The sequence below is a fragment of the Eumetopias jubatus genome, unplaced genomic scaffold (genome assembly GCF_037043125.1).
Source record: "Eumetopias jubatus isolate StellerSeaLion01/CBP00866 unplaced genomic scaffold, mEumJub1_p1.0 scaffold_4, whole genome shotgun sequence".
In the NCBI taxonomy this organism is placed as follows: domain Eukaryota; kingdom Metazoa; phylum Chordata; class Mammalia; order Carnivora; family Otariidae; genus Eumetopias; species Eumetopias jubatus.
The window spans coordinates 55,244,738-55,262,124 of record NW_028274810.1 but is presented as its reverse complement, the minus strand read 5'-3'; the positions used below and the strand labels follow the sequence as shown (position 1 = coordinate 55,262,124).

The 17,387-nt window shown below is 41.5% G+C and overlaps 1 protein-coding gene across 1 annotated transcript in view; it reads left to right on the top strand.

Annotated features, from left to right (window-relative positions):
- Positions 1 to 17,387, top strand: part of PGM1 (phosphoglucomutase 1) — a 60,772-nt gene that overhangs the window by 22,624 nt on the left and 20,761 nt on the right. The window contains exons 2-6 of the mRNA XM_028106818.2: positions 9,799 to 9,961; positions 10,294 to 10,440; positions 12,104 to 12,229; positions 14,595 to 14,785; positions 16,060 to 16,214. Coding sequence (XP_027962619.1) covers positions 9,799 to 9,961; positions 10,294 to 10,440; positions 12,104 to 12,229; positions 14,595 to 14,785; positions 16,060 to 16,214 — 782 coding nt within the window. The remainder of the gene's footprint in view (positions 1 to 9,798; positions 9,962 to 10,293; positions 10,441 to 12,103; positions 12,230 to 14,594; positions 14,786 to 16,059; positions 16,215 to 17,387) is intronic.

Sequence of the window (17,387 nt, the reverse complement as noted above, 5' to 3'; positions counted from 1 at the left end):
ATCAGAATGGGCACTGGAGTCTTTGTGAGGCTGGGAGCGAAGGGCTTCATAACTCTGCCATCGTGAAATTGATTGGACCCAAGACCAGTATGAAAGTTCCTTGTCTGAAGGGAGTAATCCTTAAATCCCCCATATGGTTTAAATGTAATTTGTGTCATTGTGAAGGAGTACTGGCAATGCAGGCGAATTCATTAGGCCAAATTGGGTTCGCTATGCTCGACAGTAACGTTTCCGAAGATGAAGTTCAACCTTTGCTGGAGAGCTAAAACAAATGAGTTTCTTAATAGCTGCCCCACTTAGTCCACGCGTCGTAGGAAGCTTCATGTTCTTAATGCCCCTTCTTTTTTACCACACTTCACAGTTCATCTAACATTGCTGCTTCTGGTAATATTTTTATATGGGGTTGAGTTCTACAGTGTCCATAAAATTATGACTCAGGCCCCTTTTTAGAATAGAAGCTTTTCTAGGGCAAGGGTTATATCTTTTTGCTTTAGTTTTGCATATTGACCAACACCATGCTGGACATGTGTAGTCACTGACAATGTTACTACTTTCTGTTCTGGGGTATAGAACTCTTTCCTCTGGAGGCTTAGATTCAGCGTGCACTTAAATTGTTGGGTATTCATTGACATGTGCAAGAACCGTGAGGGAGGCAATTTTCCCCAATCCATGCCTCGCTGGAGGGCTGGCTTACACACAGGGAGGGAAGAAGGTCCATGTGCCCACCTAGATATTTCCATGCAAGAGGGATACGCTGGGTTCACCCACTGGGTTAACTTTGTGACCTGATTCTACAGCTTAGACATGTATGATCTCTTGGTGCTCAGTCACGACTATCCATTTCCTTCTGCATTAAATAATTTTTAAAATATGAAGATGATCTACAGGGAAGGTATATTTAAAAATCCTGAAATTAAGAGGCAAATAATAAGCACCCCTGAGATGGCATATCAGGTAGTTGGAAGAGTACCAGCATTACCAAGTTTGCAATATTTCTTTTAAGCTACTTTGGAAAGTTATTTTTTTAAATAGGATAATCTTTTTTTTTTTTTAAAGATTATTTATTTGAGAGAGAGAGAGCATGAGCACAAGCAGGTGGAGGGGCCGAGGGGGAGGGAGAAACAGACTCACTGTTGAGCAAGGAGCCCCATGTGGGACTCGATCCCAGGACGCTGGGATCATGACCTAAGCTGAAGGCAGACGCTTAACCGACAGAGCCAGCCAGGCACCCAGAATGTTTTTTTATTTTTAAGAATCAGAATAGTTACATTTGGAATACTTTCTGTATCAGTTAGTTTTTAGATAGTTAGAAACTGGTGCTAGGTCCAAAAGCAGGTTTAGTTCTGGAAAAGTGCAGCTTTTACAGCACTTATGGTGTAAAAAAATATTTTTAGAAACAAGATATGGTTCACATGAAAACACACTGGTAAGCTGAGGTGTTCTAGCATGTGATGTGGCCACAGTCTTCAAGGAAAAAAAAAAGTCTTTCCTATCCTTTGAAGCAAGAGCTGTTGGATCTCATGCTGTGGACAAACCCACTTTTATGCTTGTATTTTTTTATATTGAACATCTATTTTGAATTTGCATAATTATGCCTTGATTCTTCATAACTTCTCATTTTATGAAATTGATCTGCATTAACCATAAACTAAATAAAATCAATGCGTGGGAAAAAAACCCAACAAAATGTTAACTGTCTTGGTTCGAGCTTCGGGAACTGAGCTTCACAGAGAGAGCGTCAGACCACCAGCAGAGAATAGGATGGAATGTGTGGGTAGAGAAGCTTCAGCTGGGGCTATTGGAGGACCCTCATGACCAAGTGCCCCTAAGTCTACCCTGGGATTGCAAGAACTTGTTAAGAGAAGTACCAATTATGTGGTCGGTTGCTCTGTTATTCCCAATGAAAAGATTATTGGGTTGATATTTCATAAATCTTGATCTATTATTAAATATGTCAAGACACATATGCTGGCCTAATTTGCAAATCTATCTAGAACCAGAGAAAACTTGGCACCAGACTTAAAAAAAAATGCCTTTATTGTCATTGTGAAACAGTGGGTATGTAAACTACTGTCAGTACAGCAAGCTGACTTCATAAATTCATTTCTAAAGAATTTTATTTTTAAAAAGTAAGTAAAAGCCCCAAATAAGCTATAAAACGTGTCCTTTGGCCAACTGCTTTTTGGCTTACCAGACGTGGTCTTGCGAATTGTTTTAATGTTATGTCTCGAGGTCTTCCCTGCACTTGGACCAGCACCATTTGTCGTTGGAAGCAGCCCAGGCTTTGCCGCCAGAGGCTACCTTCGGCTCTTGGGCCCGCTCACTCAGCTGGTCCTGCACAGAGCGTCCCCCTGAGCAGAGAGGGCAGTCTGCGCCTCCCAGTCCTGTTTGCTTTCGGACCTTGCTTGACAAGTTAGTAGGACAATACTCAGATTTTGTTTACCAAGGGATTATTCATGTTTCGCTTGAAAACCTGGACTCCAGTGCATCTCGGACTCTCCAAACATGTGGTGTAACTAGTCCTGGTTTACTTTTTAAGCATCCTTGACAAGTTCACCAAAACCTTGACAATGGAGTTTCTTAATCATCGGCTTCTGCTGAACTAGATAAGGAAGACACATGCACGCGTTTAAATAGATCATTAATAAAATCCCAGGGACCAGGAGCGCCTGGGTGGCTCAGTCGTTAAGCGCCTGCCTTCGGCTCAGGTCATGATCCCAGGGTCCTGGGATGGAGCCCCGCGTCCGGCTCCCTGCTCTGCGGGGAGTCTGCTTCTCCCTCTCCCTCTGCCTGCCACTCCCCCTGCTTGTGCTATTTCTCTGTCAAATAAATAAATAAAATCTTTTTAAAAAAAACCTGAGAAAATGAAAACACAAAATTTAATCATATGTTCATATTGTTTTCCAGCTAATAACTTGATCAGACCTTGTGCACTTAGAGAAGCATACTTTTTTCCCCTCCCCGTTTCACTTACGTTTTCAAGGATTTGGTGCATCTCCATTCCCACATTTCCCTAAGTTCAAGGGAATGACCAAGCTGTTGATCACTCAGGGCATGTTTGTAGGTATCTAGTCTTCTAGAGCTGAATGCTGTTTTGCTAAATCCTTGGTGGGCAGTGAGTAAATCTGTTCTGTTTGGCGACTTTCTTCCTTCCAACTGGAATGGCACGTGGGAGGTAAAAAATGACTTGGGTATCAAAATGATGGTGATGTAAGGAAACCAGAGGTAACTGAGATCCCTCACTTCCATTTTAAGATTGACCTTTAACTTGCTAGATGGCATGGGACAACTGTAGCAGCAGACGGCCTTCTCAGCAGTGAGTGCCCAGAGAGGCTCTGCGTTAAGGGGTGTTAGGAGCAGTGGGAGCTACACCAGGGTGTCCTGTTCACGATGAGCCTGCTTTTGGGGACTGCACTTGCTCCATCTTTGCCTGGGCTCTGCGAGGGGAGTCTGACAGCCAGCTGGTGTTTGTGACTGAAGGCTGCCAGAATCCTTCGGAGCGATCTAACGCGGGAGATGAGGCAAAAATAATTGAAGTGTATTTGACGTGGTTATGTGGGCAGAAGTGTCCTCACCAAAACAGCTTGGAAGATGTGCTTTGTGTGTGGGTGTGGGTGGGTGTGTGGCCCTTCACTTTTCACCAGGGGTGACGACAGCAAGGACTTAACCCAGCTTCCTCATTGAGAGTGACCGACCTCTGTTTTAGTTACTCAGATGACACTGTTGCAGCTTCAGTTCGGACAGACTATTTTGAGGACCCTTGACTGCTCTCCGGAACCCCTTGCTGAGCCAAGTGGTGAAAATGAAAGATGAGTGATTTTGATGAATGGATTTCTGGGAAATATAGAAAAATGGAAGAAGGTCCTCTTCCTCTTTTGACCTTTGCTACTGCTCCTTACTATGACCAGAAGCCGGGAACTAGTGGATTACGGAAGAAAACCTATTGTTTTGAGGCGAAGCCATGTTATCTGGAGAATTTCATTCAGAGTCTGTTCTTTTCCATAGACCTTAAAGATCGCCAGGGAGCCTCACTGGTGGTTGGTGGAGATGGGCGGTATTTTAATAAATCGGCGATAGAAACAATAGTGCAGATGGCAGCCGCCAATGGGGTTGGTATACGATAATTATTGTTATGTTTCTGGCTCTCCACATATGTTTCTTTCTTCACTTTGCAGAAGTATACAAAAGTACAAAGATTTGTATATTGTGTACAAGTCAGTGCTACTAACAGCCAGTTAATGTTTCATTGTGACTTCAGAGAACGTATATTGTGATATGACTCCTGAAATTACATTAGTCACGTTGGGATATAGGAATGTAAGTTCGGCTCCTTAAGTGTTGTACTCTGTGCCTTTTGCTTGAAAAAAAAAATACCTGTTGCTTTTTAGACATTTAAAGCACACCCCCAGCCTTACGCGATCTTATCTACATTCTAACCTAGTTCTGAGGGGTACCCTCTCCTATGTAAGAAGGCTCTAATGAGTAGTGGAGAGAGGAGGATTTTGTTTTCTTTCAATGGCTTCCTTGTTGAAGTTCAGTCACTTGTCAAACAGGAAAACAAAAGCCAGGGCATGCTGTTGTTTGTGGATCCTGGTAGTCATGCAGAAATGCCAGGAGGGGATCGGAAAATGTTAGGTATAAGCCTACCAAGAGGACCTGTTACAGGGGAACCTGCTTATAATGACCTTGGACACAAAGAAGCCCTGTGTGCGGTGAATTTGTGCAGCAGGGTAGAGTTAATAACTCCTGTAAGACTATAATATAAGGAGGCTCTGCTAAGAGCTCTGCATTGTGAAAAACTGCATTGGCTGAATTAACCAAATCAGAAGGAATCTTGCACCAGAAGGCATTGATCTTGATAATCTAACAATTTGCACAGTCCCACTGATACGCAGGAAGGTGGGCATCAGGACGTTGCTGTTTTTGCTCTGCAGATTCCTCTGTGGGACCAAAAATATATTTTTAGTGTTTTAGATTATACTCAGCAATAATTTGGAGCACACGGTCCCTCAGAACTCATAAATTTTAAAAATCTGTTGTATTTCTTTTCTGGGAGTGATTCTGGTTCTGAGAACATAAAAATTTAGCATGGCAATCAAATGTGTTAGGCATTCATCATCAGTCTATTTTAATAATACACCAAGCAGGTGTGATTGCAAAACCCAAATTAAAGACAAAAACAAAAACACACCACCACATTAAATTAAAAAATGTTTGTAGATCCTAATGTTTATAATGCAAAGTTTCCTTCCTGCCCAGTTTTGGAATCTGAATGCCTCTCATGTAAAAATTGCTGATAAAGCACTCAAATATGAAATTTTTATGAAGCATACACATTTTTAAAATAAAATGTGACATGCTATAAATTTCACCTTTGAGGATAGCTGCAAAGGGAACGGTATTAAGATGCTTTTAATCTTTAGAGAAAGAACAAAAGGAACATTATTTCTCTGCATATATCTAGATTGTTGAGTGGATCTGGTACACTGTCCCCTTAGCTGTGATATATTTGGCTTCATTTCATTTTTGTGTGGAGCTGAAGGATGTGGAAGAGATGGTAGGAATGTGTAATTCAGTCAGACCCCATAGACTTGTTCAGATTTACGATCTGAAGGTTTGCTAAATAATATATTTAAGTGATAATAATTGACTAAATATGGTAACTGCCTATTTGTTAGAGCTGTGGCAGGCCAAGCAATATTTTCGAATCTTCTCAAGGGTGTTCTTTATTTAAAATAGTGTTGCACTACATCAAAAACTAATGATGTATTGTATGGTGACTAACATAACATATTAAAATTAAATTTAAAAAAATAGTGTTGCATTTAAAGCAGTCATGCAACTAAACTGAATTATGTCAAACATTTAGTGGACCAATAAAGCACTTTAATCTGATAGAACCTATCACCTCCTAGATGGTTCGATTCCTTCTTTTTCTAACATATCCTCAGTTCTGAAGCCTGTAACATCCCTTTGATTGTGGACAGAGCTCTAGGGAGGAAATGTAAAGGAAAGGTAATTTATTGCCACAGATTCTGGTAGAAGTCATTGTTCCTTCCTCACCTCTGTCAATACGCACTCCACCCTTAAGCCGACTCTTGGAAGCCTCTTCAGCCTAGTGAGCTAAATGAAGATCATTTCATTTTTTTTCTCTTTATTACACATTTATCTGGTGCATTTATGGACTGTAGAATATAATTTGCCTTTGTTAGAAGTTTCCCCTTGTTTTTATTTGCATAGAGCTGTCTGCATTTACAGGAAATTTTTTTTTACACGATGCTTCTGTGAGCTAAGAAGTACAGGAAATCTTTTATTTTATTTTTTTTTAAAGATTTTATTATTTATTTGAGAGAGAGAGAGGGATAGAGCACAAGCAGGGGGAGCAGCAGAGAGAGAAGGAGAAGCAGGCTCCCCGCCGAGCAGGGAGCCCGATGTGGGGCTCGATCCCAGGACCCTGGGATCATGACCTGAGCCGAAGGCAGACGCTCAACCAACTGAGCCACCCAGGCACCCCAGAAGTACAGGAAATCTTAACGTACAAAAATAAGACATTAGTGGGACCCCATTTGTAATACTGAGATCTCGTTTGGTCTCCAGAGCTTTAAACTTAGAGATATGTTTAGAAATAAGAATATGTGTATATGGCCAGCGGGGCAAAGAACGTGGAACTTGTTTTCTTGTGGTCTTTTTTTTTAAAAGGAAAACTAAGTTTGCTCCCTGTCACGCTGGACGATAAACTGGCGGGTAAACAGTAAGGTATGCTGCCTTGTAGTGTGAACTGTGTTATGTAGGAAGGAGTAGCAGGAGAGGGGAGGAAGGACAGGAAAGGCTGTTTGATGGGGGGACTTTCAGGTACCAGGTAGAGGGAGTTATCTGTAAGTTGGTAGACACTTGGGAGCCAGGGAAGGATTTTTCTTTAAAAAAATATATATATATTATATATATATTTTTTATATATATATTTTTAGTAAAGTATATGTAATGTAGAACTTAGTATGTCAGAGCCATTTTTAAGTGCACACTTCAGTGGTATTAATTACACTCACAATATTCTGCAACCATCACCATTATCCATTTCCAGAACTTTTTTTCTCATCTCATCTGAAACCCTGTACCCACTAAACAATAACTTCCCATTTCTCCCCCACCCTCCACCCCCTGGCAACCTCTGTTCTACTTTCTGCCTATGAATTTGCCTCTTCTGTGTACCTCATTTAAATGGAATCATACAAATACTTGTCCTTATGTGTCTGGCTTATTTTACCTAGTATAATGTTTTCAGGGTTCATCCATATTGTAGCATGTATCAGAATTTCATTCCTTTTTAAGGCGGAATAATATTCCACTGTGTGTATATACCATATTTTGTTTATGCATTCATCTCTTGATGGACCTCTGGCTATTGTGAATAATTCTGCCATGAACATGGGTATACAAGTTATCTGAGTCCCTGCTTTCTTTTGTGTCTATAGCTAGAATTGGAATTTCTGGATCTTATAGTACAGGGAAGGTTTTGTGTAGAGGAGAGACACAGAACTATGGTTTAAAAAGATGAACTAGGTGGGCCTAAGTTGGAGGGATAGATCCAGCCAGGGTAGAATAAGGAAGATACAGGTGGGGAAGAGAAAGGGGAGATTGAGTCAGGAGCTGTTGCAGTGTTCCAGACACTGTCAAGGGAAGGAGGGTAATAGAGTAATACCTCTTCAATATCAGGCTGAGGATTAATATTCCCGAGGGTGATTCACAGGAGAGAGTCTTTGATCAGTTGTTACCTCTTCTTGGGCTGAAGAGAAAGAAGGTACCATGGACTTCCTTGCTTCTTTCTCTTGACTTTCTTATTCTTACTCCTGATCTAATCCCCTTATTCTTGGGCCATTACTGACTGTAGATCTCACCCTAAAGAATGGTGGTAGAATAAGGGATGACTCGGGTGATGCAGCTTAATATTCATTCACCAGTCTCCCTCTCCATACCAAGTACATATAAGATCTGAGTACAGGTCAGTATAATTGATGTGCAAGTATGTGCAAGTATAATTTCCAGATAACTCCATCACCACTCTGGCTGATTAAATTGCCATCCTTAATTAAGCCCCTCCTATTGAAATTATGGAACTGCTCACCCATAGACTTCCACTCTTATCAGAACCCAGATACTGCTATAAGGGAGAGATGTTACTGTTCTCACTGTATTGAGTTAGCTATTAATGGCCAGCTGTAATTCCTAATTTGCCACATGGCCTTGCCCTGTCATCTATCCCAGTGCCTCCCATACCACCTTTCCATAAACACTTATTATTGCTTTTGGATGAATACAAGAATGGACAAATGGGCAGCATCATAACTTTGGACCTCAGCTTCTTCTATACATCAGTCCTAGGGAGCAACTATGAGAATGAATCGAACATGCCATGGGTTTTAGAAGGCACTCTGCGGCTCAGTGATTGTGATTTCACACCGTCAGCAGGTCCCTCTAGTCTACAGAGGAGCCTAGTTATTAGCACCTACCTTGGTCATCATCACTTCCTGAGGGAGGCAAGGCATAGCAAATGTATTAGTCTAACAAACATTGTTCTGAGATGGACAAAATGAGAGCCAAGAGGTGACTGAAAGGAACTGGCTGCTTCCTGGGAGATGGTTGGCAGCCGGGGGGCTGATGATAAGGCAGGCAAGCTTTCAGTGACTTGTAGGATGGCAGAGGTAACAGTCCCAGAAAAGCTTCCCCAGGGAATCCAGGTATCATCAGACACATTTTCCACCATAAGTCATTTCTTCAAGCATGTTTATCTTGGGTGGGGCAAAAAGAAATAACAAATGGAAACGTTAAAACATTCCTGTCCCTTTCTTCTCTCAGAAGGGAGAATGAAATGAGGGCACAAACTCGTCATTTTATAAATGTTTTGATGCAGTAGTCAGGTTTTCTCCCAAGTATGTTCAAGGAACTGATGGGACTTCTTCCTTCTTTTCCAACTTGGGTCATGTTGAAACAAATATAAATTATGTTTTAGTGAGGGAAGATTTAGGAACTGTGCTGATAACATCTGTGAGAGGTACGGGAAGGTGAGTTAAGAACACAGCAAAGTACCACCTGTGGGTGGTTCTGATTGGTTTAATCAGTAACAACCCCCAGCATCTTCTGCCTTCGGCCCAGTAGGTAACCCAGATATACCCTCACATGGGTAGGTGTGTCCTGCTTGGAGGAGACCACCATATCAAAATCCAGGCTTGACTGGAAAGATAAGTTTATGAGATGCATTTTGTAAAACTCTTCATATAAAGTTTGCCTTTTTTACCTTTTTTAAAAAAATTTTAATTCACAAAAAGCCTTCTCTTCGGGTAGAATTCCTTTAACAAGCTAAACTTATATCTCACCCCACCCCCACAGTGTGGTTTGAAAGTATGATTGAACTGGATAAAAATGTGGGTTTTCTAACAATTTTTCAGTGAAAATTATGAACCTGGTCTGGAAAGACTGTGTTTCAAATACTCTGTTTTCTTGCCAGAAACTTAGAGCTCCCCCAGACCACACACTATTTTAAAACTACAAAGTCCCAAAAAACTCTCTGAAGGAATGGCTTTATTCTGCAATGCTGATTCTACTTCAATAATAATATTATTCAACAGTAACATCCTAATTCATAAGAAAATAATAATAACCCAAGCTGCAGATGTTCATTAAAGAACACCTTTTCTGGTTCAATACTATTTCTTTGTCCATCTGCCTGTTGTTTTGGTGTTTCTGTGCAGTAGCTCTGGATTTATTGATATTCAAGTGTGCGTTCTGGATTTCTTCTCTCAGATTGGTCGCTTGGTTATTGGGCAGAATGGAATCCTCTCTACCCCTGCTGTATCCTGCATCATTAGAAAGATCAAAGCCATCGGTGGGATCATTTTGACAGCCAGCCACAACCCAGGAGGACCCAGTGGAGATTTTGGAATCAAATTTAATATTTCCAATGGAGGTGAGTTTGCTGTCATTTTGAGGATAGTCAATTTCTGTTCATTAGGATAAACTAATCACCGAGGCCTTAGAGGGCCAGGGTTCTGGTTCTGATCCTTAGCAAGGGAATTCTTTGTTTCCTTTTGGTGGCAGTGGAATGCTTCTCATTCTGCTGAACCTGCATATGAGAAGCCATGCACGAAGGATCCTTAACATATTTTCTTTTAGAAAATTTTGGTTCTTTGCTTCCTAAATGATGGAATGGCTCGTGAAGAGGAATGGATGAGTTCTGTGTTCTTTGTATTTTCAAGTCAGTCCCACGAAATGACCCACGGTTCGCTGTTTGATTTCCAGGTCCTGCTCCAGAAGCAATAACTGATAAAATCTTCCAAATCAGCAAGACAATTGAAGAATACGCAATTTGCCCTGACCTGAAAGTAGACCTTGGAGTTCTGGGAAAGCAGCAGTTTGACTTGGAAAACAAGTTCAAACCATTCACTGGCACGTTGACTCTCCTTCCCCCCTGCCCACTCTAGTTCCAACTTGAACAGTTTGCCTTTCAAGGTTTTACAATGGGTCTTCAGTTTTGGAAAGATTGTGGTCAATAAGCTTTGCATGCCTTAATTAGCAGGTCTGGAGTTGGGACTGGGAGTCCAGAGACCTGGGCTGTCAGGGCCCTGCCAGGAATCAGCCCTGTGACTTTGGGTAAATCATTTCCAACTTTCTAGGCCTTGGCTTCCATACCTATAAAATGAATAGCCTTGACTAGAAGACCTGTAAGATTACATTCATAGCTAACTTTTATTGAGCTTTTATTGTATGCCCAGCTCTTAACATGCATTATTCCACTTTATTCTTACAGAGCCCTGTGAGGGCAGCACTATCTGTATTCAGTTTTTCCAGATGAGGACACAAAGGTTGAGAGAGCTTACATGCCAAGCTCAAGATCCCATAGTCAGTGAGTGGGAAACCAGATTCAGACCCAGGTGTGAATGATTTCAAAGCCTGGGCTTTGATTCTTTATTTTTTCTGCCCTAATATTCAATAAAATCAAAGTCAGCCATTTTGGGGGCTAAACTAAAACTCCCCGCATAGGCAGCTGTGGTAGACATTTTGTGGTTGAATGCCAAGGTATTACCAGTAATTGATGGAGTAAATGTTTATAACTTCGTTCATATTAACACAACAATGATGAGATGGTTAGTAAGGCAACTTGTGTTTTGACCGTTCTAATGGGTACTCTTTCCTCTGGATTGCAATTTGATGGAATGCATATTTTTGTTTGAACCTACCCATCGAGAGCTGGCAGTTGCATCCTAACAAAGATAAACCGGTGCCTTGGTACATCTTGAAGACAAATTTTAGGGTTTAGGAAACACCAGTAGAGAGTTTCTTAAACTCTTGACGTTTTGAAAATGTTCTGACCCCTGCACATCCAACAGGAACAATACGAAGTTCTTATATTTGTTTTATTCCTTTAGTGGTGCATGTGAAAAGTGGTTTATAAAAAATTTTCCCCCCTGCTTTTTACCATTAAGTCCCGTGGCAGTGGGCCTAGGAAAAGGAAAGAAAAGTGGACATTACATTTTGTGTTACTTGTGACACCAAAATATGTGTCTTATGGTGATAGGCAAGGAGTGACACTGTGTGGCAGCGTAGCAGAATTTACAGTCAGGCAGATCTGTGTCAGAAATCCCATGTGTGCCCCATCCCAGCTGTGTGGGCAAGTTACTTCACCTTGCAGACTTTAAGCTTTCTTGTCAATAAAATAGGACTAATAACATTTAGCTCTCAGGAATATTGTTAGAATTGAATAAGAGATCATGTAACAGGCCGGGTATATTGGAGCTGCTCGATAATTATCCTTTTAAAGTAGCTATTGTGGGTTTACAGCAATATAATCATTTTAGAAGGTAATATTTCTAAAAAAAATTTTTTGAGGGGGGTGGGAGGGGCAGAAGGAGAGAGAGAGAGAGAATCCTAAGCAGCCTCCACGCTCAGCACAGAGCCCGACATGGGGCTCAATCTCACGATCCTTGAGGTCATGACCTGAGCCGAAATCAAGAGTCAGATGCTTAACTGACTGAGCCACCCAGGCGCCCCAAGAATAATATTTCTTAATGTGTTTAGTTCCCCCATCTTTTAATGTTGCTTGTTCTCACAGTGGAAATTGTGGATTCAGTGGAAGCTTATGCTACAATGCTAAGGAACATCTTTGATTTCAATGCACTGAAAGAACTGCTTTCTGGTCCAAACCGACTAAAGATCCGTATAGATGCCATGCATGGAGGTATGAAGCCATTTTTCTTCCCTTCCTTTTTCTCAGAGATATGAAGCTGCTATCTTATGTATCATGATGCTTTAATAAGCCTTTTCTCAAGACTCTCTGCTTCACCGTTTTTAAATAGTGATTTTTGCAACCGTATCAGAGCACTATTCACGTAGATAAAAATCTAATTGTGTACAACAAAAAATGGTAGAGACATTCCTCATGGTAAGGTAGTGCGAATGTCAGAGTTTTCACACTAAGCATCAGGTTTTGAGTAACATGCCACTGTTTTTTGTGGATGCTTCTTCCCCCTCAGGAGATACCTTACATTCTTCCTAAACGCCCCCATCTATTCCAAGGGGGTGGGTGTCATTTGCTGGATGAGGTAAACATGCTCCTGAGTCCCATACCCCACTCAGCTGCTCCCACATGTGCCTTTTCTTAGAAGAGCAGAGCTTACAAGAGCAAGCTGAGGATTAAATTCAGGAACAACAGTTGGGTATCTCTCCCTCTTCTTCCTCTGTGGGTGTGTGGCCAGGTCAGCAGAGACAGCAGCCATCATTGTGGACTAGAACCATGAGGCTTTCTCACATGGAGGAATATGGGAATTCCCAAGCACTGAGGTTGTTTGTTTTGTAATAAATTTAGAATTTTAGAATCTTTGAGCAGGAGGGATTCTCCCTGGTTTTGGAATCCAGCTGCCTGCCTGGTTGGGATTGAACCCTTTCGATGGTGCCATTAGGGCTTCCTGTTACACTGCAAAACCACAGTTAGAAAACCTTCTTCTGGTGGGCTGAAATCTTCCATCCCTGAACCTCACCTTTGAGTCCTAAGTTGCCTCTGGAGTCTCACACAATGAGTCTACTTCCTTACTTGCACAATAGCTATTTTGTCATTTCAAACCATTCAACAGGCACCTATTGAGTACCTACTACATGTGTGCATGGGGGTAGGCAGGGACTTAGGGACTTGTGATGCTTGGGGAGATGGGATGAGTGGAAAACTACCAACAAAATGAGGGTTAGATAGAATTTCAAGTTTTCTCTTTGGGGTGTGGAAGAAGGCATATCTAGACTAGTCGTATCAAAAAAGGTTTCCTGGAAGTTGGCAACCAACTCAGTTTTTATGAAAGAAAGATCTAGGACGGTCATTTCCAGCTGAGGCAATGGCTGGAGCAAAGCCATTAAGGCTTAAGAGATGTTATGTTAGGGAAATGAGGAGAATGGCTTAAGAATGGGCTTTATATGTTAACTAACTAGATTTTAAGTAAAAACTAGAAATACAAAATAAAAAGAATGGGTTTGTGATGAGGTGTGGGGTGGGGGAAGCTGGTCATGAAGTAGACTTCGTTCTCCAGAGCTTTCGGGGGTTCCTCTAATGCCTCAGTTTCTGTATCCATCACAGTCCTGGGTGCCTTGACCTTATTCTGTGGTGTGTCCATAGCCTCCTTAACATGTGACCCCTAACTGGAGAAGCGTCTTCTACCCTGTTCCAACCTCTGTGGCCTACATTGGTGTCTGTACCTTCCTTGATGAAAAGACATTCTCAGCATTTTAGAGATGAATGTTCTTGGAAGTTGTACAAAATGTCACCATAAAAGTATGTGACTGGTTTTTCCTCTTGTTGGTAGTTCTTACTTTTTGTTTGTTTGTATTTTTAGCCAGTTTGTCTGATAGCTGGATATAGTAGGAAGATTAGGGCTCTGCATCCCTGTTCCCACTCCTACTAGATATGTAAATTTGGACAAATGGCTTCATCTCAGACCGGTTTTCTTATCATAAAGTAGAGGTGGTAATCATAATGCAAATATTTATAACATATGTGCCAGGTACTATCCTCAGGGCTTCCTCTCTATTAACTTGTTGAATCCTCACACCAGCCCTATTAGGTAGCTACTATTATTATCCTCATTTTGCAGATAGGGTAGCTGGAGGCACAGAGAGATTAAATAATTTTCCAGAGTTGTATAGCCCATGATTAACTGAGCTGGGATTTGAACCCAGACACTCTGATTCCAGAGTCCAAGCTCTTTAAGCACTAAGCTCTTACCACATTGTGAGCTCTTTTTGTTTTTGAAGGAGTGAGAAAATGGTTGCAAAGCACCTGGCAAGGTGTGTAGTAGCGCCTTCATAGAAGCTCACTCCCCTCCCTTCCCCCATTCTCCTTCATCAACTAGCCCCACCTTTTCCAACTGAACCCCTCATTATTCCTTTTGGCAAAACCTTCCTTCCCAGTCAGACTTACCTCTCTGCTGGCCCCTGAATACAGGCTTCCTGTTCTCACTGTCATTCATGCCATTCTCCTTAGAATGCCTCTTCCTCCTCCCCCGTTCCTGACAAGCTTTCATAAGTCATAGTTTCCGATTCTCATTTCACATTTTATGTAGTTGTGGGACCGTATGTGAAGAAGATCCTCTGCGAAGAACTGGGTGCCCCCGCAAACTCAGCAGTTAACTGTGTTCCTCTGGAGGACTTCGGAGGCCACCACCCTGACCCCAACCTCACCTATGCCGCTGACCTGGTGGAGACCATGAAAACAGGAGAGCATGACTTCGGGGCTGCCTTTGATGGAGACGGGGTGGGTATAAGGGCGTTTAAGTGAACTCTTATGCGGGCCAGGCCTGGTCCTACAAAACGGGGAGAAGCAGGCTGCTTCCGTCAGGCCCTGTGGGCTTCGTGAGTGAGTGACCGTCGAGGAGTCCTCACTGCACATGGGGTCAGGGCTAAATTATTAGAAGACCCTCTTGAAGAGAAATGAGTCCATGAAATGTCACCCATGTGTTTAGTTTTAGACATTCGTGTTTTCTAAGAGTGGCAGGGTGATCGGGGCTCAGTTACGATATAACGACTGGTGTTTCGTGAGCTGGTCAGGTTCTAGAAATCCATCCTAGGTTTATTCAACCTTTGGCCTTATAATATACCTGTTTGTTCATTCGCATCAGCTGAAAGATAAAACTATAATGAGAGAATTAACCTTTTATTCCTTCTCTATATTAGTATCTTTAATAAGCAGTCTGTTTTATTTACATTGGTGACTATAAAACAGACAAGGAAGAGATGTATTTTAGTTAGGTTTGTATCCTTGGTACTACACATGTTTTACTTAGCCAAAAATATATTTTTATTGCTCTTGTTATTTAAATTCAGCCAGAATCCATTATTTCTTAAAAAAATGAATTTACCCATATCAAAATTTTGGAAAATTAAAAGGGTCCCTGCAATGCTCCTTTCCAAAGCAGTGCATGATGGGAGTTTTCCCTCCATACTTTGAGTTACTGGAGTACTTCCTTATACTGGGCACCAAGGAAGCAGTGAAGGTGGCAGCCATGTTTTTCTGGGTCCTGTATCAAATGGAGGGGCCGTGATTTAGGAGCCCTTTCTTGAAGAAATCTGCTTTGTTCCTTGAAAGATGCCTGGTAGACCCACCAAACTATGTGAACAGCCAACATTTTCTTTCTTATTTCGATCTCTTCTCTCCTTTGGGAGAGAGGTGATTGATTCCAGAGTTTGGAAAAGGTCTAGGAGGTTAAAGTCAGCTGGCCTCTGGAGGAAGAACAGAGTTTTTGGTTCAGAAGGAGTTTGTGCTTGCACTTTAATTGAAAACAGTTTTAGTTTTCTGGCATGGGGGCGCCTCTGGTGTAGTGGTGTACTGTGCAGATCCATTAGAAACAAAGTCCAGTGTTTAGAACCCAGTATGAATAGAGGTATCAGTTCTATAATTTAAAATCTAATTTAAAATTTAATTTAAAATTTATAATTTAAAATTTTATTCCCCCATGTAAGATAGTTTTGGTTTTTTTTTCCAGCAGTTTGATTAAAAGCTCTTTCTTTGAATCCCCCCTTCTCTCAAAGGATCGAAACATGATTCTGGGCAAGCATGGGTTCTTTGTGAACCCTTCAGACTCCGTGGCTGTCATTGCTGCCAACATCTTCAGCATTCCGTATTTCCAGCAAACGGGGGTCCGAGGCTTTGCCCGCAGCATGCCCACGAGTGGGGCCCTGGACCGGTAGGTCTCCATTCCCTTGGCCCTCACCAGGCTCTTCTCCCCTTGCAGCTAGGGCATCTGAGGCATAATATGTGCTGTTTATTTTATTAAGCATTTTTTATTGAAGTATAATTAATATACAGTGTTTTATTAGTTTCAAACACAGAACATTGATTAGGCAATTCTGTGTATTACTCAGTGCTCACCACAATAAGTGGAGTCCCCATCCGTCATCATACAGTGTTATTGCAATATTACCGAATGTGGTCCGTATGCTGTGCTTTTCATCTCTGGGACGTGTACCTCTTAATCCCCATCACCTGTTTCACCATCCCCTCACCCACCTCCTTCTGGCAACAACCAGCTTGTTCTCTGTATGTAAGAGTAGGTTTGTTGGTTTTTTTGTTTTTTCTGTTCCACATATAAGTGTTTAGTTTATGAGGGAATGAGTGGGTTTTTTCTGGATTAGATGTTCCCTCCCTGTGCTTCCTTACGACCCTGTGCTTCTTCCATTCCAGCACTTACCACACTGTTCCAATACCTTGTTTGCTTACCTGTCTGCCCTGCTAGACTATAAACTTCTACAGAGAAAAGACTGTCTTATTCACTAAAGTATATACCGTGGTATGCCTGGCACATAGTAGGACACACACACATACACACATACACCCCTTTAAAAAAGGAATGACTGAATGTTTCTGAAGAAATGAATGGATGGCAGCCCCACAGTACTGATGACATCACTCTGGAGAACCAGAGTGTCCTTTAGCAGTTGTGCACAGAGTTTGAGTGAAAGAGCAGTTTGAAGGAAGATCAGTATGTCAAAGAACTTCCAAGTCCATCCCTCGCTGTGTGCCCATCCATACACAAACACAGTATATGTTCATTTGTCCAAAATCCAAATAAACAGAAAGTTCAGATAGTTAAGGAAAATTATATTTAGTTTTTATGAGAAAGGACCCAGTGACAATAAACGCTTGGTATCTCAGATTTGATTGTTTATTTATTATATATTCCCTCATTTACAAAGGCTTTAAAGTGGCTTGTGTGACTGCATCTGAAACAATTAAAAAATATAAATAATACATAATAAATGAGGACTAGGGAGAATGTTAATTAGAACATATTAGGTGCCCAGTAAATGTTTGCTGAATGAATGGCTAGGAATGAGTGAATAAATAAAAGGTCAAGGTC